Source organism: Scleropages formosus, chromosome 25 (genome assembly GCF_900964775.1).
Source record: "Scleropages formosus chromosome 25, fSclFor1.1, whole genome shotgun sequence".
Classification (NCBI taxonomy): domain Eukaryota; kingdom Metazoa; phylum Chordata; class Actinopteri; order Osteoglossiformes; family Osteoglossidae; genus Scleropages; species Scleropages formosus.
The window spans coordinates 6,616,987-6,641,592 of NC_041830.1; the positions used below are offsets into that span (position 1 = coordinate 6,616,987).

The 24,606-nt window shown below is 42.8% G+C and overlaps 1 protein-coding gene across 5 annotated transcripts in view; it reads left to right on the forward strand.

The window, feature by feature from the left end:
- The window catches only part of col26a1 (collagen, type XXVI, alpha 1), a 42,400-nt gene that overhangs the window by 13,828 nt on the left and 3,966 nt on the right, over positions 1-24,606 (forward strand). For all 5 annotated transcript variants that reach the window (XM_018741781.1, XM_018741782.1, XM_018741784.1 and 2 more), the window contains exons 4-10: positions 15,639-15,700; positions 15,880-16,006; positions 16,372-16,488; positions 17,708-17,836; positions 21,100-21,177; positions 21,337-21,380; positions 21,490-21,552. In XM_018741781.1, coding sequence (XP_018597297.1) covers positions 15,639-15,700; positions 15,880-16,006; positions 16,372-16,488; positions 17,708-17,836; positions 21,100-21,177; positions 21,337-21,380; positions 21,490-21,552 — 620 coding nt within the window. The remainder of the gene's footprint in view (positions 1-15,638; positions 15,701-15,879; positions 16,007-16,371; positions 16,489-17,707; positions 17,837-21,099; positions 21,178-21,336; positions 21,381-21,489; positions 21,553-24,606) is intronic.

Genomic DNA, 24,606 nt, shown 5'->3' on the forward strand with positions numbered 1-24,606 from the left:
CCAAAATATTTCAACTGTTCAGAAAATTGCATCCATATGGTGTCTGAGGGCAAACTAAACTCTGTCAATGAGGAGAGGTGCGAGTGAGTGGGCAAGGACAGGACCAGTCGGGCTGTTTCACTGAGTGAGAATGCAGTGCTGGGGGCAACACTGACAAAGAGGCGGAATGAGAGCAAGGCAGTGGGCACATGAAAAATTATGGAAGGACAGAGAGACAGTGAAAGAGATATACTGTATGTTTGGTATATTTTATATATACATATATAATATATATAAATGAATAATAAATATAACAATTTAAACAAAACTTTGTTCACATTACAACGATATCTCTGAGTATAAAATAATGAGAAAGTGATCCTGAGAAGGACTAACAAGAAAAGAAGGAACGCAAGACTAGCAGCAGTGATGGCTCCCTGTCGGTGGAAATCAACTGTTCCCACGGCCTGTCTCGCCTCTGCAGCCCCTGTGGGAGCAAGGCACAGCTGCACTGTTGAACTAGGCAATACAGACTAGCCTGCCCCAAGTACTGCCCCCACCCCGGAACCTAGCCTCAGGCAAAGGTCCTGCTGGAGAGGGGAGTTATTCCATAACATCATTATGGAATTCTATTAAGGTTATATCATTTTATTTTAGTGTTCCTTTTCTACCACCTACCAAATAACAGTATTTCAAGATTTACACATAAATCCATTGTACAGAAGCCTGTAGTGCAGAAATCCATGTATATTGAAGACCATGGAGGCTGTCCCAGCAAGTACAGAACATAAGGATGGATTCACCTTAGACAGCACCCCAGTTCATACACACACTCACGGTCCATTACAGTATCCAATTCACTTAAACCTGGGCTTTCTGACTGAGTTCCTGTTGGAACCTACGTCTACTGAGTTTCATATTAATTTACTTCCTTGCTTCAGTTGGTAATTAATTAATGATGCAGTTAAATTAATTAAAGGAGGAGGTTGGAGCAAAAACCTGAATGTACTCCGCATTCCAGGAATAAAGTTTAAGACCCGTAAACTATACAGCATGTCTTTGGAATGTGGGAGGAGACCTACATAAACATGGGAAAAATGCAGACATGCCAACCTCATGCAGACACAGCTGTGACCCTGTTCAAACCCATGGCTATTGAGTTGGGAGATGATGGAGCAACTAATGAAGCTACTATACCGTGTTGTTTTTCTCAAGTTGAAAGCCTCTTCTGTACCAAGTATCAATACACCATGATTTTTATTAAAACAAATTCATATGGTAGTCTGTGCTATGAAAAAACCCATTTATTTGTTGCTGATGTCCAGCTGTTTAACACCAAAAGTACAAAAATGTTACAATATACTGTGTCTTAATTGAAGGTGCTGGCCATTGCAAAAAGACAAAGGTCTAATGTATTATAATGATAATAAAATGCTGTAAGTGTACTTTAGCATATCCCAGAACGAAAACCTGCTTGCATGAGCATCATTACTCATACTGGTGTATTAAATTTCACTCTCTAATGATGAATGAATCAAGGACAAGGCTGTGACATGTTGCTGTTGTGTTTCAACACTAAGTTGTAGTAACAGAGAAAAAAGTTTCCTCTACATTAATGTTTCTGCTTGTTCACCCTATTGGAACCTTTTGCTCTGGAGAGTTGTGAACTTCAAATTTAGGTAATGTACCAATTACAGTAATGGCATCTATTTTTTTACGCATCAGCCAGTTGAGGGAAAACAGACAATTGCTTCCATATGATAATGACTATGGTGGCTGTCAATCCCTTACTGTTTAACCAAGTAGTCCTCCTCCTCTACCACAGTATAGTGACTCTGTCAATTTTAAGTAAAAGCAGTGATTTTGGAGCAGTGTCTGTACTACTGTGTTGAGTGTGAATGTGTACAGCCAGTTGGTTTTTTTTCCCTGGCCATTTCTTGGGCCAGTCAATTACAGAAGTGGCCACACTATTACTAACAAAATTTCAATAAATACATTTATTTCAGAACTGTTATGACATTCAAAGTCAAATATACACCACACCTGAACTTTTTATTACAAAGGTATTTCACCTCTGGAAAAACTGTAATTTTGGTTATATTTTATGTTGCATGTTACATTTATTTTTCTTTCAGGTGTACAGCGTTTTATGCACCATCTTATATCAAATAGATGACATACCTAATATAAAGCAAAAAGTGGAAGCACTTGAAAACAGAAGTTTTTTGAATGCCTTGGATAAATTCTCCAATAATCTTACCATGATTTACACTCATACAGTAATTCACTGGTGGTCATTGTGGCTGTTAGTCTGTGGGTTGCCACTGCATGAATAGTATGCCCTTGTTGATGTTAATCATTCAGCTTCTATAGACTATGTGTTCTTCCGTGTGTGTGTCCGTCTTCGTTACCTCATGTTAATGCACACCATCTGTGTTTTTGTATGAGCAGTGTGTGTGTTTATGTGTGTTTCTCAGTATGTGAGCTTCTGTGTGTATGTATGTGTGTAATCTTGGTGTGTGTGTGTGTGTGTGTCAGTGTGTCTATGTGTGAATGTGTGTGTATGTATCTGTAGATGTGTGTGTCAACGTGCAGTGTGTGCTTGTGTATGAGTAAGATAGTCTGTTAAGTCTGGGCTGATCCAGAGTGCAGTGTATAAACATGCATCAGGACTTCTCTTCTAATTACCTTGAGGTGGACAGCTCTGGGGCCCCCTATAGAAAGGGCAGGAGGGTGACATGATTTAGGGCCCCCCCACACCTCCTTGGATTCAGACGCCTGAAGGCTTCCAGATGGGAGCGGCTCCTTTCTTCCCTGCTCTACATTACAAGGTCTTCTCCCCTTCGTCCCACTTTGACCTTCCTGTCACAGTAGGATGAGAAGGGTTGCCTGTACATTCATGCCCCTATCTCCTGCTCCAGATGGCTGCCCACGCTGCTTTTTAGGAACATGATCTACAAAGGCTCTTGAGTGGAGAGGACAGTCAAGGCTCAGCATTGCCAACCTCCGGCCCCTCTGCCACCCTCAGCGCAGCTGACAGCATCCCTTGCATCTAAGAAACACTTTACCCTACCATCTGAGGGTGTAATTATATCCTCTACCAGGGCAGAGCACAGAGCTACCATTGTTCCATTGTGCTCGTAAAGTGGAACGTGGCTCATTTTGATGGAGCGACACCGCTGACCTGCTTGTGATGGCATTAATGAAGACAGGGTTGGAGATGCAACTGTTAGCGTCTCCTTCTGAGCATGCTCCTATTAGACAGAGATAAATCAGTGGAGCAACATCACTCTCCAGGTTGAAAGGCCATGTCTGGCTTTGCTCCAACCATGCTACTCTTCAATGTTTCCTTCCAGGACCTGAAAAAGCCCACTAAACATTTACAGCTACAGCTATAATCCGTTGCTCACTCATCTTAAAAGATGGGATAATGAAAACCATTTGGTAATGCTTACGGACGTGGGCTATGTGTAAATCTTCATTCTTTATGGTCTCACACAGAAGAATCGAAGGCTCAGCTTCAGCTTTGAGCAGCTGTTGAGTATGAATTATTCCTGCTCCTCTCACTTTGCTTATCTTCTCAATGACATGAAGAACTCCACCAGAGAGAGCAGACCATTGAACCCAACTTGACTCGTCAGTCATGGTGTCAGTCGTGGCCTTGACGGATGTAAGGGTCACTGACTCTCCTACAGCTCCTGGTTAGTTATTCTACACATCCATAACTCTTTGTATAAAGGGTTACTTTCTTGTCTCAACTGAAAATACAACTGCAAGACCCATGGAGGTCACTGGTAAGTTCTTTGCCGAAACCACATAGACCTTTGTAGCAGAGAGGCTGGTATGATTCTTCCTGTCTTCCAGAACACAAGGCACAAGGCCTTAGGAATTTCTTCAAGCTTTTAGGTTCATCCCCTCTTGGCTATGTTTGGTTTTCTTTAAACAAATAACAAGATTTACAAAACCACTTAAAAATGTAGTTTTTTCATTATTTCATGACATTGATAAAGTGTAGCTGGTAAGATGCAGTATCTAGGAGCTGGACTGGACAAAGTGCATTGCTTGTTTCTCTCAATACCTCACAGAGTCCCTATTGCCTGATCTTGGGGATTGCAATGTTGCCTGGTTTTTATTACAGCTCAACTGTAAACATTTATGCATTTATACATAGACTAACTTTTACTGGAGTAATTCAGGACAAGTGCCTTGTTCAAGGGTACTACACCAGGAGTGGGAATTAAAACTCAGCTCCTTTGGATGCAAAGAATTAATTACCAACTGGATCATGGAAGCTCTAACTACTACATTGCCTGCTATACTTATCTATGCTAAATATTGTTGATTCTGCTTCTTTTCTTTAAACTGAGGGTCCTTTTAAACAAATCAGTGAAAATTTTTTCTGGGTTTTATGGAAACCAGATAGAAGTATGTTTTGTTACTCTGAGTATATCATTGGAGTCATATCTGTTTAGTTTTAATTGTTTTCCGGGGTAATTGCTTCAGTTATCAATGATATTCCTTAGTTTTGACTTTAATCCATGCAGTGTAGAGTGTCTCTGTGAAGTCCAGACAAGCAGATCACACAACTGTTGAGTGATCAGGGCCCTCCATGGCCTGCAGCTCCTTCTCTAGAACTGGATAATGCTGCTTAGGGGTAGCAGGAGCAGAAAATGGCTACACTCTGCAGTACTATCACCCTTCACCTGTCCCACTCTCACCTGGATTATCCCAGCAGTTGCCATTTATTTTTTGCTCAGACATGTCTTGTTGCTGCTGCTGTTGCCTGTGAGGCTCTACAGTGTGTTTTGTAATGGTTTGCAGAATTGACGGTTGCTTTGTTTACGGATCTTCTCAAAGAACTCCTTTGTGCAAGGTTGAAGCAAAGGAAGGGTGTGGGGTTTTTGTCACGACAGCTGTGATAGAGCCCAAAAAATGACAGAGTACTCTGAAATGTTATTTGCTCAATGTTTTCTCAGGGGTTTTAAGAAGAAACCACACATTTGCTCAACAATGACAGACAACCTCATGTGCAGCTTACCACAGTGCAGAATACACAGCACCCAGCTGCCTGTTTTGAAAACACTAATTTCAGCCCGGGCACTTCTGGACACCAGGCCACTCAGTGGCCGCAAGGACAGAGGCCACATGCTCTGCCAATTGGCTTCTCACTGCCAACCAAGGATCAAAATGTCCATTATGTCACGTGACAACAAGCTGCATGCCTTTCTTGACCATAGACATGCAGCTTGTTTATTTCCCAGAGCAGCATCATTTATGCAGTGCTCTTGTATGTCATCAATGGTGTTTGGCAGTATTGCAGTCTGCCCAAGAGTTCTAGCTAGGCTGGTGACAACTGCCCCTCTTGCTCACTTCCATGAGACTCCAGTTCATATACTAAATCTGCCAGCTCAGATTTGGCATTTTTTCAGTGGTGCAACTAAAAGGCCCCTTCTACAGCTGCCAGGTTAGAAATGCACGTTCTGCACCTTTTTGCTACCTGGCACCAATTTGTGATTGCTTCACCAAATGCTTGTTATTTAAAAACCATGGGCACTTCTGCAAAAATGTCAGGCAGTTAGCATTTACATTAATTAACCTTCATGGTTTGATTAGTGTGGAATCATTTGCTATGTGCCATGCTGCCATCAGCTTTTGAGGGTTGGCATCAACTCTCATCAGCTGCCTGCCGTCTGCCATGGGATCATGAGTGATTCATAAATGGAAACACATTCTCAGGATGATCTCCTGCAGCAGTTATGTTGACAGTTGAAGCCTGCTGAGCTATTCTGAGAACAAGGTGACAGCCAGACAGAAGACAGCGAAGGCCTCCAGTTGGTGGGGACAGCTGGGTAAACGGGACCCCTCTGAAAATAAGGAAGGAAGTGGGTCAGCATGTCTCCTGTATCAAGTTGAAACTGTAATTTTTGCTTCATTTTTCAGGCAAGTGCTTTTAATCAGCTGCAGAAGGGCCATGACAGTGCTGAGGGTCAGTTTGATTGGGGGCCCTAAAGAGCACAATGTCCTGTGGCCCCTGGTTCATTCCTAGTTCACTGTTTCACCAAAAAATTCCTGCTGTCACTTAACCAATGGCCCATTGCTGTAACAGGGGTTCTCTGCCATAGAGCATCTTATAACCTTTTGCAATTTGGAAATAGGATATACCTTTGGCTCTTCGCATACATGAACAGGTGTGTTTAAAGGCTGTTCTGTGCACTAGCATGAAACGTATCCTGTTTCAAGTAGATAAGATGCCAGCCTGTCACAAATATAACAAATAAGGGGTGTCCCTTTTTAATAAAATGAAGTGACCTTTTGTCAAACTAACTGAAAAAGCATTTAAGAGCTGCGCTGATGTTTTAAAGATATTTGGATTTTATTAGAGAATGTGTGTCCTTTAATCTGCAACAGTTTGGTGGACTTTTCAGTGTTTTGTCGTTTTGGTTGCTGGTGTTTTGTAATCCGGCTATGATCTTTGGCTCTAACATAGGTACACCCTGTGCCAGATGGTGCAGGTACTGTAGCAAAGTTGACTGAACTATGTAGACTGCTATGTCTGTTAAGGTACAGGTCCTCTGCCTGCTCCCCCCCATTTAAACTCTGTTTCCTCAGCTGATGTATGACCTTGCAGACCAAAACCCCACGTTTTAACATGTCCCCGGGGAGGCGAAACTAAATGAGCTATACTGGCTAATTAAAGAAGTCCACAAGGGAGCAGTCTGATCATCATCCATTCCTTCCATTCAAGAGTGCTGCAGTTTCATTTTGCCATATATCCCTCTGTGCAACTGTGGGCAACTTAATGCCACACAGACAGCTGGGCACTCACAGCGATGCTGCAAAGTAGATATTCTAAACCTCAGTCTTATATCAGGAAATTATACCGATGATGTTCTTCTATTGTAATTACTGGGTGATTTTGTGTGGAGTGTAATAGGGATGCTCGATGGGATGGCTTGTGGTGTAGGTCTTAGAAATGCTGCCTTGCAATCATAGACCTAGATGTGAATTCCCACTCCTGCAGCAGTACACAGGAGAAAGGCACATATCCTGAATTCCTCAAGTAAAAGTTGGTTCTCTATATAAATGGGTAAAAATTATAACTAGCTCCCTGTATAAACTTAACATTGTACTGTAAGTTGTTTTGGAGAAAAGCATCAGCTAAATGAATAGGTTATGTGAAAGAAGAATAATGTCTTCTGACTGAGGACAACAAACCTACCTTTTTAACCTAGATGCATACTATTACATATTTATTCTACAGCATATCTAAACTGCTAGATCATCGTAGATATTTTCAGTAGACAAGACTGCTTTAAGTACCATTCTGGCTGAGCTTCTACAGTAATCTGTAGGGCTTTGAAGGATAATTGCCCCACTGCTTTCCATCACATGAGGTATCCATTCCTCAAGACATGTAATTATTCAATACTTTAAGCATAATCACTTTGTTTTTACAAAAGTCACCTGAAAAAGGCACTTGCCTGTGGGGCAAAGCGAAACACCAAATCCCTCAGCACAGTGTCTCTCATTTGAGGAGCGTGATCATGGAGATCATCCATACTCTGGTGAAACCATGTCCTTCTGGACAGGAAGCTGAGGTTCTCTGCTGACACTTTAATTATTACTGTCATTCACTCTGAGGCAATATTTTGCAGTACTTTCAAAGACCAGCCTCCCTGAAAAAACATAAAAAGACCTCCTGAGTCATTACTACTTTAAATCCTTGTTCTTCTGCAGTCTTTTTTTTGACCTCATGGAGGCCGTGGTTATGCAGAATTCAGCTTTCTGAGGGATGTAATAAAGGTTTCAGGAATGGTTGTTCTGCTTTTAGGGGGGAAAGTTGGAGGCTGCTTTTGAGTTTAACTTTGACAGCTGCAGGTTTTAGCTGAGTGGACTCTGTCAGTGTAAGTGTCAACATGAAGGTCCTCAGGTCACTATGTATCTCGTAGTGTCCCGACAGAGTTCCCCATCTACCTTCCTCATTGCTGGTATCTGTGGCACACAGGCCTGGTCAGAGCGAATACAAGAAGAATGTCTGAATGTCTGGCTTTGTCTGTGTATTATTTTTTACTTGTTTTTGCGGTGTGTTTATGTTTTATTTATACAAAGAAAAATCTGTAACCTCTGGAGAGCTGTTGCCAGTGTAACCACTGGGTAATGTGGATGGACTCGGACCCACCGGTTTACATATTTTTCTGCAGAGTCTGGTTTTTCCTGGGAAAATTGCATCCACAGTTATATGTTACAGGGTGTGTACTTTCACTGTGGTAAACTTGTTTGTGTGCTTTTGCAATGCGTAGGACACATGAGGATCTTGGCTAGCAGTTTCTCCTGCGTGTGCCCACCATTTCCTTCACGTTATTTGGTGTACTCTGGTAAAGGGGTTTTTTTTCAAGGTGGTTACTGTCCCTCTAGTCTTCCAGCACCTGGCCATCCCCCAGGGGTTTGTTGGCGTGGGCTGCGGTTGGACCCCCCTCATCTGGAAAACTTGTTCACCCCGTCAGTCTGCAATCTCCATTGTCCAGCAAGCGTGCTTCCATTTTTTATGGCTGACTCTTAGGGGAGCATTTGAATTTTTCCACTTTCTTTATACTGCTTGATGGATTGAAAGGTACCTCTCACCCAACGGTACACTGTTCCGCTGTAAAAACTGAAAGAAAAAGCAGAGCACGTTTGAACTATGCTGAATGTTTTAAATTTTGTATTTTAACATATGATTTACCTTACCTGAGGTGCAGAGGTCGTGGTTCTCAGTGTACATGAGCTGGGGTTCCTTTATGCGCATTTTTATTTGTGAGGTCTCCATTTTAAGGGCATGTATTTATTGAACCTTTTGTCTGAAATTAGCTTTATCTGAACATGGTATTTATTAAAAGTTACTTTTATACACTGCATGATTAACTATGGCAAAACCTCATGTTCAGTCTTTTCATTTTTTTCAAGAAAGGAAAGGATGATACCTCCAATGAAAAAATTAACAGTACAGTTATGAAAAATATCACAAGGTGCAGCTGTACCTTTTTCACCTGCAGTGTGTAATGCACAATAGGAATGACAGTTACACTAATGTCAGTGCTCTGTGGATCGCTGTTTGGGGGATCCAAACCTGGATTTACAAGTGTTTCAGTACAATGTTTTTATGCTCAAAGGGCTTATGAGTGCAGATAGGACATGATGTTGGCTCTCTTTGCCTTTGGACCTTGTAGCAGTGGCAAGTTCTTGTTTCTCAGTTCATGTTACTGAAACAGTGGTTTTAGGTGGCAGCAGGTACGGTGCAGAGGAGCTCATTTGAACTGACATATCTGGAAATGACTGAGCTTTGTCCTCAGCTCAGATGGTGAGATTGACAGGACAATCAGTAAAGACAGCCAGCATCCTGCATGGTGTAGGCATATTCCTTCCCCTATCCCATACTGGCACTTTACTTGTAAGGCACCATTTGTTTCAGGGAATTTTACACACGGGCATTGCTTCGTACTCTGCTGAATTCAATAGGGGAGTCTTGCTGGCAAACGGCTGTGACTGCGGGTTATGTTGGGTTGTGGGGGAAGCTCGGGTCTTTGCATTTTTTTTCTGTTTGGCTTCAGTTTCCTCAGAGCTCATGACCAGCGCTACCCCCCTACCACCACCACCTCAGTCTGCATCTATCCTGACATGCAACCCCTTCCCCCACCCTGCTTTACCCCCACCCTCACCACCAGCAGCCGCTGCAATTCAGGTCAGGATGTGGATGAGGTTTCTCTTTAGGGGATGTAAAAACATGTCTTTATGAGGTAGGGCAGACTTTATTTTTTTCATTGGGGGTCATCTACAATTTACTGATTCTCTGCGGCTGCCAGACCATATATATATCTGGGTTTTTTCCTTCTAGGGGTCATCAGCAATTTCCTCTCTTCAGCCTGATCCTTGCAGACAGGATTTCATTCCCAGCTGTCTGCAGGTTGTTCCTGGCTGCAGGGAGTGTAGGTCAGCTGTAGATACACCCCTACAGTGCAAAACAGTACAGGCCTATGCTGCTCTTCTGCCACAGAAGCACATGGATTTAGAGCAGTCTTTGCCAAGGTACAGGGCAGGATACCTGTAATAATGATTGTAAAATAAAATGTTTTATATAAGTGTAAGTTTGAGAGCCTGCCAGTTTAAACAAATTTTAATACTCTACCATATCATGGGGAAACTGTTGTTGCCAGTTTTTTTTTTATTTTAAGCTTTGTTTTAACCTGCCTGAAGAACACACAAATGGACAACGATTGAAATATGGCCTGCAATAAATGATGTTAGGTGATATGGGCTGGTGATGAAGACAGGCCATGCTAAGCTCACTCTCATTAGTGTTTCCCTGCCTCTATTAAAGTCCACAACTTGCTATTGAAAACTTCATCAGGGTTCTTGAGGATCCCATAGTTGTCTAGATTGCTCTAGGTGAAGATTCTGGCTGAACTTATCGCTTTAACTGGAAGTCTTGGACTTAATGGATGTAATTTGAGTATTAGCATACCTTGAAGGCCTCACTCTGATAGGTGGTCACCTATTGATTGTTTCTTAAATCTTAGAAACATTTAATTACCACCTAACTCTTACGAATAAAAGTTTGATATTTCCAACAATCTAATGCAATAGAAAGTTGCTGTTGTTTTCTTTCTTGCCATCTTTTCCCTCTTTTCTTGCCATCTCCATGAATGCCTCCTGACCCTTGCATATGCCATAGTATGTGGTTCTGGACTGTCATAAAGCACGGTAGTGGCAGCAATTGTTGGAGATCCTTCACAGAGGTTGAGGGAGTGAACTTCCTGCCAAGCAGCAATGGCACAGGCCTTCAATGACCCCCCTGTGAGAATGACAGGGGAGATGGTGCATTCCTGCTGCTTGTAGCAGGCCCAGGGCTCCTATTTGTTATTCTGCAGGTTGTGTCAAGACTCAGAAAACTCTCTTTCCTCATTAGAGGCAAAAAGTTTCTAACCTGGTTATCCGAACCGGGTCCTGCTCTCCGGTGGGTCTGGGGTTTGAGTCCCGCTTGGGGTGCCTTGCGGCGGACTGGCGTCCCGTCCTGGGTGTGTCCCCTCCCCCTCCGGCCTTGCGCCCTGTGTTACCGGGTAGGCTCCGGTTCCCCGCGACCCCGTATGGGACAAGCGGTTCAGAAAATGTGTGTGTGTGTGTGTGTGTGTGTGTGTGTGTGTGTGTGTGTGTGTGTGTGTAGTTAATACTTGCCGCTTTGTCAGCAAATATAAACCACAAGCAGAATCAGTGCCACTGTGGGAGGTCATCTCCCAAACATCAGGTGGGATCATTATGTGAAGGACTGTTTGCTTTCTTGACCAATGACTGTTTTGATACTGTAATATGAAAATATTCATCCTAAGAGTATTCAGTTCAATTCAGTTTATTTTTATTGAGCACTCTTTTCACGCAGTGACACAGAGCACTTTGACACAGGCATAAGGCAAGAAGTCTGGGATAGACTAAGAAAAAGGCATGGGTTTGTCACCCGGAAACTGGACCGAATACACTCATTCCCTGTTATTTGGTCCGATATCCAGTTTTTCTCATATTTGACATTATAAATACCAGTTATCATTAATCACTCCAGGTTATTATTATTATTATTCTTATTATTATTTATAGAGCGCTCTTCTCACGTAGTGACACAGAGCGCTTTAACACAGGCATACAGCAGATCTTAATTTCTGTGGTCTGCAACATTCGGTCTGACACAATAGTCACAGGCAGCATTTGAAAACTTTGCCAAGCTGCTGTATGAAAGAGACTGTGAGATGCACTGGGTACCCAAGCTCTCAGTTCCGCTTCAGCACTCTATGGTTTCTCTTGCTTACTCACGTGTTTGTGTTTACACCTTTATTTTTTTACTTACTTAAATGAGGCATGTAGCCTTCATCTTCTTCAAGCCAGGCCACACACAATATCATGGTAAATTTACTTTAACAAATCATGGTAACACAGTGGTGCAGTAAGTAGTGCTGCTGGCTCACAGCAGTTAGGCTGTTAGGGTGCAGGTTCGAATCAGGCTCAGTCTGTGTAATTTACATGTTCTCCCATGTCTGGGTGGGTTTCCTCTCACTGTTCAAAGCCATTTTTTTCATGTGAATTGGTGACTCTAATCTCCCCTTAGTGTGTGAATGGGTGGTGACTGTGTGTTTGACTAACTTGCACTGGACTGGTATCCCGTCCAGAGTGTACCCTCCCCTCAGCCTTGTGTCACATGATTCTAGGATAGACTTAGCCCCACTGCAACCTTGCTCAGGACGAGCCATTATTGAAAATAGATGAATGACCTGCGGTTTTCAACCTTTTGTTTAGTAATAGCACCCTTAAGTCATATATCTTGTTATATACAGTAGCTACTGTAGTCAATTTGCAGCAGCTTTACCAAGAATACTTAGTCAATACTATATAAATGAGTAATAAAGCTAATCGTTATGTCTCTTAGACAAGTGAAGCACATCAGCTGACAAAAACCGATAACACATTGGATTGGGAAACTATAAACAAAGGGACTGAAGTTATTACATCTTTGCTGCAGTAGCTAGTACTTGTTTCAAGTATTCACAAATGCAAATTAAAAAAAATGATTTTTAAAAAATAAATCCTGGTAACAGTGAAAAAGTAAAACCATGAAAAAAATACATGAAGAGCTGAGAGTATGTTGTTCTTTCTGTTTTAATGTGGTACAGTACTTTGTTATCATGATGTTGGGAAACATTTAGGGTGGTTTTGGGGTGAACTTGGGACAGACTTGGAACAAACCCAGATTTTATCCACAAGAAATGACAAAATAAGTCATTTCATAGTTTGATTTTTTGGGAATGAATTTTAACCGGATAACAAGGAATAAGTGTACAGTGCTTCACATTATTGCATTTTTTTTAATTTGCTTCATGGGTTGTAGGAGTTTCCATCTTTAGAAACCTTTGATTTCATGGTTAGAAACTCTCCATGTGCAATAAAGGTCAATACAAGCTGTTGTACTATATAGGGTTTAACAACCTGGGTGCTGGAACCAATTGTGGTTTGTCAACCAAGAAGTATAAAGTGTAGAAAGTGTACACTTTAGCATGTATACCATATAAAGGTAAATGTTTGTACTTGGTGGCGCAGTGGGTTAGACTACAGTCCTGCTCTCCGGTGGGTCTGGGGTTTGGGTCCCGCTTGGGGTGCCTTGCGATGGACTGGTGTCCTGTCCTGTCCTGTCCTGTCCTGGGTGTGTCCCCTCCCCTTCTGGCCTTACGTCCCGTGTTACCGGGTAGGCTCTGTGACCCCGTATGGGACGAGCAGTTCTGAAAGTGTGTGTGTATGTTCTGAAAGTGTGTGTGTATGTATGTACTTATGACACTTCCAGAAACATTTGGCCTGCGGTGTTCTTGAAGAAGCTTAATTTTGTTCAAAAGGGCATCAGTAAGTTAAGCACATTTTTTCATATAAAGACTAAATCACTTGGATTCCTCACCTAGACAAAACCAGAAAAAAGATGGACATTACGACGGGACAGTTGAATAATGTGTAAAAAATCAGCTTTGCAATAATAACACAGGAACGGAGAATAAAATGTCCGAACAAACTATCCTTTTTTTTAAAAAAATTTTTTCTTTATTTTTAAATACTTTTAGGTCCAGTTCTCAAGAGGGATCTGATCACTCGTTCTTTTGTTGTTTTGCCGTGGTTATTCATCCATCCTCTGGTGTGTGCACACTGCTGCTCTGGTTCAGATTGTGAGTCCATGTTATTGCCGAGTTTGAACTTCCTAAGTTAGTCTTCTTATTGTTATAGACTGCAAGACTTTGCCAAGGGGACCACAGAACTCTCCTTCTGAAACACATGTTGGGCAGATGTGCAATGTGGGCGTAGTCAGCCTTTCTCTTCACCACACACCCTGCATGCCACCAATATGCATGGCATGGCAGGTCCACAGGTGCAACACTTGCCTTTATACCATTTTCTTTACCCTGTACTTACTACTGTCTCTTGCAACACTGCATCTGAAAGACTGGCTGGTTACCTTTATTATGATAACTACATGAATCTACTGCGCTTCATAAGGTCCAACTGTTCTGGGTACTTACAAAAGAGTAGAATGTATTGAAAAGCATGGTTTTTCATATTCATATTTTTATGTTCAACCTAAATCACTTGGAAATTTTGTATTCCCTTGCCTAGAAGGTAATTCAAAGCCCTGTTTATGCATCTAACAGTGACTTTTTTCCCAAGGCTCCTCTAAAGTTGCTTGAGGAACGTACTACACCTAACTCAGTTCTGAACTGCTTGTGCTTCTCATACGTTCCAAACAAGCCGATGAGCATTACTCACAGTTCCACTGACACAAAGCATTGAGCTTAGTACTTAGACCCTGTTGGCTAATGATGTAGAACAGACTCAAAGCACCAGAATTCCCAGGGAAAGCACATTCACTTACTGAGCCACCTGAGAGCACAGCAAGCAGTCATTTTAGTTGCATATTGTCGCTGCTTGTTTACTGAGCCCTCACAGTTTGTTTTCTTAGCTTTTCACCCAGTGTGATGTCAAGGCTGGTCAGAGCAGACCCTGCACATTGTCTTTGATAAGGAGACCAATGCCCGTGGACTGAAAATATCCCTAAGCCTGTAGCCCTCTTTAAAGAACACCTTTTTTTCTGAGATTCCATGCTTTTTGCATCATAACATGGGAAAAAGGACCTTGAGAAACCCTGCACTTGATGTTAGTACTCAAAGGGCTGCCACGGTTGGTGTGAGATCCTGTTCAATCCAGGTAGAGATGTCTGTGCTAAGCAATCAGCTTTGTAAGGGCTGCATATCATATCCTTGGCATGTCCAGTGAAACCCATTTTCCTGAGTTTAATTTTGAAATGCAAACTGAGTGTTTCCAGATCACTTTTTCCAAGGCCTGTATTGATGTTTTGATATATATGTGCAGTTGCTGCAAACTTTTTTGCAGATGCTGTGTTTTTAGATAAAAAGTATATTTATCTTGCTTACTCATTTTAATCCAGGTTTGTTGTACTGCCAAACCCTTCCAATACTGTGCAGAACAAGGGTGTCTCCTTGGCCCAGATTGTTTCATGCCAAGCCATGTGTAAAAGGCTCTAGGCACAAAGGAGGGAAGGTTCTGTGGTTGTCTGCCCTGGACCCAAGTCCAGACAACAGCAGTCCCAAGGACCTCACAAATGTCAATGCACGTATGGGATGGTTGAGGTGAGGAAAAGGGTGCTGTGTCCCGTTGTGTCCTCATGTTTACGTATGAATCACTGTGGGCCTCTGGGCTACTGCTCCATAGTCCTCCATTGCTGTAAAGCCCCACACTCACTAGCTCCAGTAACTGGGACCCTACTGCCATTTGGTCTCACTTGCTGCAGCATAGGCCCAAGCCTGTCGGCTCAAGTGATTGTTTTCCTTCTCACTCTGTGGACGTCTCTGTCATTGTATCAGCTACACTAATCGTAAGTTATGCGTGGTCCTATTCCTCTGTTTAAATTGAATTTTAAATGGTTTATTTTATTTAGTAAGATGTAGAGGCTGTGGCAGTGAGTATGTCAGCTTGTCTGCATTTCTGTCCGTTTGAATGTGTCTTTTGTACAGAGTCCATGTCCCCTTGGAACAAGACACCATAATTTCTCTCTGTCTTTTGCATTCTCCCTCTTTCTGTCTCTCTAGAGTGCATGAACTGCACCGGCTATGCAAACTTGAACGAAAGGCTGAATACCATTGAGTCCAAGGTGAGCACTGTGGTATGTTATCCTCTGCACTCAAGATGCTTGTTGTGGGATGCACGTGCACGTGACATTTCTCCGTGGCCAAGGTATTCTATTTCTTTGTGGCTAAATTATTGTGTTCTCAAGTTTCCTTTTTGTGAACTCAGTGAACCTCACATATATTCTCATTTTTGATTGTGTAGATTGTGTTGCTGGAGGAGGCTGGGTCAGCAACCACTGTGGTGAACAGTTTGCCTGATGGATCAACAGACAATGAGGTGGGCACAGCCAAGCCCACACCCCTAGGACCACCAGCTATAGGACTACCAGGTAAGAGGCTGCCACTTCTCTTTAAGTCTTTGGAGGTGACATGATTCAATGTGCCTATTACTTGGACACACTCCAGATGAACTGCAGTTTTACCCCTTTCTCATAATAAACGTATTGGATGTTGTTATCCTATTGCAACAACAACCTATAAGAAACACATACTGTAAATGTAAACAACATGCTGTGACATGGATCAGTACACAAACAGTGACGATGTAGGATTATATCTTACTCAGTTGTTTTGGTTATATATGCCATGACCTGTCAAGCAACTTAGAAAGAATCAGCACATGAAAGAGCTATGTATGCGCTACCTTTTTTTATTTTTCTAGTTAGGAATGATCATTTGTGTCCTCCTTCTACAGGTCCTAGAGGTCCTCCAGGGCCAGTCGGACCACCAGGCATTCCAGGGTTGACTGGACCACCTGGTCCCCCAGGTGCAACAGGGCTCACAGGAAAACAAGGCCCTACAGGACCAAGAGGCAGGACCACCACTTTCCTTCTAGCCATCCACAACCATCCCCATGTCACATCATTTATTTTTTTTTTCAGTTGACACTTTTCTCCAAAGCAACATACAATGTTACCCATTCATACAGCTGGGTAAATGTTACTTTAAAATTTTAAGGTAAGTACATTCCTCATAGTGATTACAACAGAAGGTGAGATTTAAACCTCACTCCTTGACAGATTTCAAGCGTTGTCTGCAGATTTCTGCTTTACCACTGCAGTACTGCCTGGCATTCGTATTTCTGTAGTTGCTATACCAAACTGTTGACCTGTTTCGCGATACCCTTACTGTCTTTCGTAAAAAGCATCCCAGAATACTTATACTTGTCCATTTGGGGCTTCCTAGAGTTGGAGAAAACCTGCCTTATCATTGCTGGGAACCATCACCTCAGATTCTGACCTTGACTCCAATTCTGTCACACTTGCTTATGATCTGCTTTAGTGCATGCTGAAAATCCCAGTCCCAGCAGAGCTAACAGAACCACATGCAAACAGCAGTGACAGAAAACTGTTACCTCTATCCTGGAAACACTCATGAAAACTGTAATGGAACCTTGATATTCTGTCCCTGAAGGTCACAAAATGTGGAGACAAGACACAACCATGGTAAAGTCTGATACCTACACTTAATAACTTCAACACAGTGCTTAAAATCCAGATAAATCTTTTGCCTGGCATATACAGGGAGTGAATGGTATGCAGAAACAACCCCAGCACTCCATACTTTAAAAGAAAATTAATAAGTTAACTTACATGCCTTCATGCACCCCTTAACAAATTTCATCTCCAGCTCTGGGGTGGGGATATTCTTATTACTGTCTGCTGCTTTCATAGAGGTCTGTTATTTGGTCACTTTTTGTCTGACTCCCACACCAAATTGCCAAGGATTACCCCAATCAGGAGCTAAGAGCTCCAGATAGCATAGGTCTCAGGATGCCTGGGATGTTCACCCCTCCACCATGGCAAGGTTGTGGTCCATTGGGAGGAGCTGGAGTAATCTGGATTAAGTGCATTTCTCAAGGTCCAACAGCAAAGAGCTTTTGTTGTGAACACTCTTAGGGTTATTCATCAAGTCCTCATCTTGAACCACCATTTTATCTGCAGCTCTCCCTTAGTAGCCAGCAGCCTGTCTCTAATGGTACATTTACCAGTTTGTCTTTGTCATTGCTGCTGTCTCAACCACTCCTGCAGGACCTCCAGGACAAAGAGGGCTCCCCGGGGAGGCTGGGCCACCTGGACCTCCAGGCCCACCCGGACCTGGTACCCCTTATCCCCTGCGTGGCGATGTTTTTGGCTTCAACAGCCAGGAGCTAATTCAGGGTGAGCACATTTCTGCAGGCATCCTAAACTGTTATATATATGTTTACCACCCTGCCCTGGATGCCTGCTTGTCCTGATCAGCTGTTTTCTGGTTACTACATATTTCTCCATACCTCTTTTACTTGAAAAGTGAAACTTGCCTGCCTTCCACCCCCGATCTTGATAACTGTGTTGGACCTGGAACAATGCTTGCAGTGATCATAATCAAAGTACAGATGTCAGAGAAGTTATCTTTTTGCCTGTACAGGGTGTGCCAGGAGAGGAAGGTTTTTGACAGGATTCTATGCTTTATTAGCTGTAAAGAGCACTGAAGAAGGGGGTTGAGGAAGTAGTAGTAATGTATTGCCCTAGCCTTGGACAAGATGAGGGGAAAAAGGAGGGGGAAATTATGTGCAGAAGCCCAGAACTCCTTCCTGTGGACCAAAATGGTCTGGACTGTCTTTTTGGTGAGACAAATGTGGTGCGGACACATGAGCCGCCATGTCCTCCAGTTTCCTGCTTTGTGTGCTCCTTTTGCCAAGCTCCAAAGCAACCGAAGACCCCCAGCAGTAAGGTATTGCCCCAGCATTGGGCCTCGCCCGGCTTCTTAATGTGTGCTCCACCAAGTGGACCATTGTTATCAGCTTTTACTGGGCTACAGGGCACTATTCTACAGGTTCTCTGGTCAGAGCTGCTTCTTACAAGCCACTTGAGATATACTCACTTTGTGAAGAAAAAAAAACAGATCGACAAGAGGTTATGGTTGTCTTGCAAGTTGTAAAATCCCAGACACTGTAATTACCCGCAATACTGTGTGCTTGGTACTGGTATGAGCAATGCTTTCTTTCTCTTAGTACTGACATGAAGATGGTTGGTGATGAGAATGTGATGTTATATCCAACCTGAGAGGATGAATGCCAGCAGACTGGTGTTTGGTAGAGACCACTTAGTCTTTTTTTCATGGAGAGTCACGACTTGTCCTCATCAGTTTTATTATGTGCATCATTATTATTGTATTATCAGCCTCTCAACTTCCTGTACAAACCACAGCTTAAATCAAATTAAAGGCATGGTGTAATGTGCTTATAATGAGAGTTGGGGGTATTAAATACTCCCCCTTTTTAGAATTGTTTACTTTAGATTTGTGCCAAGAATAATCTGTCTGTATTTAGCCATACTGGAAAAACTGTAGAATGGCTTGTTTTGTTTTTGAATGTCAGACTTTTATATTGGTCATGCAATTTGATAAATTGTGCATTAATGAAACTAATGGCTTTTCAAGTCCTTTTCACAATTCCATCATACTGTTTTGAATGTAGAACGTTAAACATTTGTACATAATAGATGCTGATCAACAGCATATTGAGTCACCTGACTATTATATATCAGTATTTATTTTTAAGAATAAAACAGATATGTACCAGTTACTAGTTAGAATAGAGGTAAGTATCCTTGCCTGTCACACAGGAGATGGGATATTCAATTCCCCAATGGGGAGATGGCACTATTGTGTGGGACAGCTGGGAGTCTAGTGATTAGAGCTGCTGCCTTTGAACTTAAAGGATGCAGGCTTGAATCCCACTTCCAGCTCTAGTACTGTTGAACAAGGTACTTGCCCTAAATTTCTAAGTTACCATGCTGTATAAATAGGTAAATACGTGTAGGCACCTTAACATTGTAATTTTCTTTGGAGACAAGTGTCACATAAATATATTAAATATTTTGGACATTTTACTCTTGCTGTTTTTGTATAATATTCATTTGACAATTTTCTTCAAAGCAACTTTCTCTGTTGATCTGTCGACAGTTATTTACCCATTTGTACAGCTGGGAAACTTTTTACAGGAGCAATTTAGGGTAAGTACCTTGCTCAGGGGTACTGTAGCAGGAGTTCAGGTTTGAATCTGTGACTTTCCGATCCAAAGAGAGCAGTTCTAACCACTACACTACCAGCTTGTCATTCCTTGTTATCCATTGTGTAAAAGAGTAATTTCATAATAAGAGGTGAGAAATACTGAGATCATGGCCCCTATGCTTGCTGCATCTGCAGGACTGACAAGACGGTTGCTGAGATTGGAGTTCTCAGCATGACAGATTTGTGTGACATGTGACACTAGAGGGCAGCAAAGTCCCATTGCAGCTCCATCTGCTGCAAGCTGTGTTCAATTAGGAAGCTGGCTTTGTTCAAGCCTCAGTGCTGGCTGTAGTGAGCCTGCTCTAAATCAAGCCCAATTTGTAGGTTGTCAGCGGAGCAGTCTGATTTTGGCAACTGAGCAGTGGCCCTTGAGCCAGAAACCTGCCCAATAAAAAGGGAAGTTAAGGCTCTCAAATCAAACCATAATGCTGGCGGGGTACTCTGGGCAGCCTGCTGGAGAACCAGAAATGAGTTCCAGAGGGATCCTCTCCACAGGCCCATTTGCCGTTTGTGTGTATTACGCATGTTAATCACCTGCCAAGGAGCCTGGCCCCTGGTTCCAGAGAGGAGAGCTTTGCGGTGGGGCTTTGGCCCGACTGTGCCATTTGCCCCCATCGTTCACACTGTTTAAGGCTGTCGAGGGCAGCCACTTAGAATGGATGTTCTTTCCTTCTTTTCTATAAGCCCAGTAAGGTTTACTGCTCTTTCAGCGCTCTAACACGGGTAATATTAACAGAGGTTAGTGTTGGCTGTGAGCTTTCTAACAATATTATGTTGGTGTAATGCCTCTTTGTGGGATGTGTGTGTCCCCCCCTCCCGTTTTTAAAGTGCACTAGCCAGGTTTTGATTCCGCAAAGGATTAATGAAAGCAGGTCCAGTATGAACTTCAGCAAATGCTTGTTCAGCCTTGGCTGCCTCTCATGTATACTAAGTCTCTGGCGCAGCACTTGCAGCAAAGTGCACAGTGAGGGAGCTGTGGGTTGTGCTCAGTTTCGTATGGAGGTTACAGGTGCTGCCACTGCAACTTTAGAAGTAAATTTAAATTGTGGCTGTGTTCCTTTATGTACTGGTATTAATGGATGAGGGCAATCTGGCTGAGGAACTTCTTACAGGAGATTGATTAGTAAGATTGAGGAAATTGGGCCTCCTCCTACATCACCCCTCCTTTCAGTCATTCTCATTTCCTTTCATTGTGGGCACATTTGCAGCAGTGCTTCTGTAAATGAGTTCAGCCCTCCTGGGCTTCCTGTCTGAGAGACATAGACACAAAGCAAATGATTGATTGGACACACTGTTGTCCAGGTATTGAGATGATAAATATTAAGTGGTAATGTTATGATGCTCTGTGTGATGTTTCCGGTTTATGTAGATGAAGAGACTGCCCGCTTGCTACCTCATCCTGGACAGACAGCCGTTCTGGGACCTCCTGGGCCTCCTGGACCCCCAGGTACATGCAGAAGTCATGATGCTTGTTTAAGAAGGACTCATTATAGTAATGTGTTCATAATGTATTTTTTTAAGGTGCTATGGTGCTCTAAAGCTGAGAGGACATTTATGGATGGGTCGTAACTCATTGGGTCACTGTTTTTTTTATTCAACCTCACAGGTCCAGCCGGACCCCCAGGATCTCCAGGGACCCCAGGGAGGACTGTGAGTGCGGCACTCGAGCGGTGGCTTCAGTAAAAAGCACACAGTGTGTCTGAGGCAGGGAGGATGATCCAAGGGCTACCTGGGCTCACTAGATTTGTGTGTGTTTCAGGCTGAAAGAGGCCCCTTAGGCAAGCCTGGGGATCCAGGGCCTAAAGGAGATCCTGGAGAAAGGGTGAGTGCAATTTTCACATTCCGTAGGCCATGCTGAGAATATATGTATGTAAGTGCTTTGGTAAGTGTGAAAAGCTCAAAGTATCTGCTGTAAAATAAAGGTATTTTGAATTTTTGTTGCTCTCAATTAGCTTTTTACAATGAAACAATTATTACAGTGTGATTAAGCAACATTATGATTTCAGTACATTGTTGAACTAACTGCATTGGTAATTATCGTTGGCAACAGATGGTTTAGTGGTGAAGGACATGTACTTGGGACTTGGAAGCTGCTGGTTGAAGCACTAACTCCTGCTGCTACTACTGTGGCACCCTTAAACCCACTGCATATATTACATTTCGTCAGTAAAATGCACAGCTGTGTAAAGGGGTCAAATTGTAAGTTTCTTTGCAAAACACACACACGTTTTCTAAACCGCTTATCCCATACGGGGTCACGGGGAACCGGAGCCTACCCGGTAACACAGGGTGGAAGGCCAGAGGGGGAGGGGACACACCCAGGACAGGACGCCAGTCTGTCGCAAGGCACCCCAAGTGGGACTCGAACCCCAGACCTACCGGAGAGCAGGACCCGGTCCAACCCACTGCGCCACTGCGTCCCCCTTCTTTGCAAAACATTATATAAATAATAAGAAAGCTCAATATGAAAAAGATCTTGAGTGTGAGTTAATTTGCTCAGCTGCAGTGGCTAAAGACACAAAAGTTGGTAGCAGCATAGAGATCACACTAATGTACTTTAAATCTTAGAAGAAAGATTCTTTCTGCACCGCATGAGGAGAATTACAAGTAACATCTGCTGGCTGAAAGCATGCAGATACAGATATTGATTTACTAGCTATACATTTTGATTAAATACGCAAGGTACATTTTTATGGTGTCTTTTAGCATGATACATGTCTTTTGTTCATAAAGTTTAGCTCCCTAAATGCTTTTGTCCCCATAGTGTGTTCATAAGAGAGTTTGAAACACTGAGTCTTCCTTATTCCTGCATGAGAGCATGGATAAAAACTTTGCAAAGGAAATGGCACAAGGATACAGCAGCATACACAGAATTGTGCAGCGAGAGGAAAGAAAATCAAATGCAGAACATTGCTGGTCTGCTTATAAATACTGTAAAACAAGCAGACATCTGAAGGCATCGAGGCTGAACCTGATGCGACAGCTTTGACTCGTAGAACTGCAACTTTGTAGACTGGAGGGGGGAAGGAAATATTTCTTCTGTGTGTGTGTGTGTGTGTGTGTGTGTGTGTGTGTGTGTGTGTGTGTGTGTGTGTGTGAGTGGCATCAACTGGAATGAGCCATTGGTGTAGTGAGCAGGTGAAAACAAAGAGAAAAGAAATAAATAACAGTGAAAAGAGCAGGAAGGAAACCTGTAAGCTTATCAAACCATTCCTGAAACTGTGCTGCACCTTCCAGGCGCTCAGAGGGAGATGCTTCTTTTATGGCCAGTGCGAGACCTGCAATCCTGTGGGTACTTAATTCTGTACAGGCCAGCATTCAGACAATGAATAATCGCAGCAGTTCTAGAAATGTGTGCAATGTACAGCTCTTAATTTACAGTTCCTAATAGGATTGTTCAGCCACCTGTTTTTGGTCCAAGGGCAGAATGCAGACATGTGAATGAAGGTTGACTATGTACAGCATCACTAACGTCAGTGAAGACTCAGGCCTTGTTCAGTCATATTGCTGGATCTCCTGTCACCACCAGGAGGCACATCTAAAGGTTCCTGAACCATCACTGGTTCCATTGCATACACTTTAGTATAGTGTATTATGTAAACACACACACACACAAGCCAGAGCCTAAGTCAGCAACACGGCGCAAGGCTGGATGGGGAGGAGACACAGCCAGGATGGGACATCAGTCTGTCGCAAGGCACCCCAGCAGGACTCGAACCCCGAACCCCAGGCCTGTCAGATAGCAGGACCAAGCCTGCTGCGCCACTGCACCTCCCCCAGTATTATGTAAAGTACATTTTAATAAGTTCTGATTTCTTATGACTCAGTTATTCAGATTTTGTTACATGTAGCAAATTTCTTCAAGCACCTTGTAAGAAAATTGCTTTACAGCATATTTCCCAGAGGCATTAAAAAATGAACCCGAAAAGCCTAATAAGCCAGCAAAAGGAAAAATGAAAGGTATTCTTGAGGCCTTCATAAGCTGTGGAAAAGTGTGGGTTTGTATGTTTATATAATATAAATGTAGCTCCAGTTATGGACTGGTAATGGACATGCTGTTGTAACCTGAAGGTGGCTGGTTCACTCCCCTGCGAGCTGCTACGTGAATAGTGTAGTAGCAAGTGGTGGTTTCAAAAAAAAAACTGTTTCTACCTAAAGGTGTTCATCTATGGCTAAATGCATTTTTGTATTTTCCAAGAGGTGTGTTGCTTTGGAGAAAAACTTCTGATAAATGTAAAGCATTGTCTCTGTGGGCTGGTATTATTTATATAGCCTTCCTTCACAGTTAACAAATAGTGAGACAGTGTGCTTGGAGACCTTTAAAATGATGTTTTCAAATCCCATTGAGGCTCATTAATGTCTTGATACACTACATTTGTGTAGAGCCACAGACACAGTTATCACAGCTGCTGACATGGCTATATTTGTTCAAGACACAGGAATCATTTCATCCTGTCAGTATTTATTACATAAACTTTTCAATATTTTCATTAATCACGTACCTGGTCACGCATGTCATTCTTTTCTGCAAAGGCCTGCATCCATTTTGGAAGACACTTCTGGCAAGATCCTTGCTGCACTTTCCTCCGCTCTGTCCTTCATCCTCAGTCATCTGTTTGCTTCTTTGCCAGCTCTACGGTGCACAGTGATGTCTGTACTCTGAACCCGAGGCCAGAGACGGGTGTCCTGCTCGGTTGTGTTTCCTTTCACCACTTTGTGCTTTGTTCTTGAGATGATCCACGCAGCCGTTCAGTCCGTTACCCAGCTGTGCCAGGCTGAGATGAGATTCAGACAGTCCTCCCTTCATGAGTTATGCTCGGATCACGTACCCATCCAGTTCAGATTGAAGTGTCTGCACAGAACGAATTTGACATCA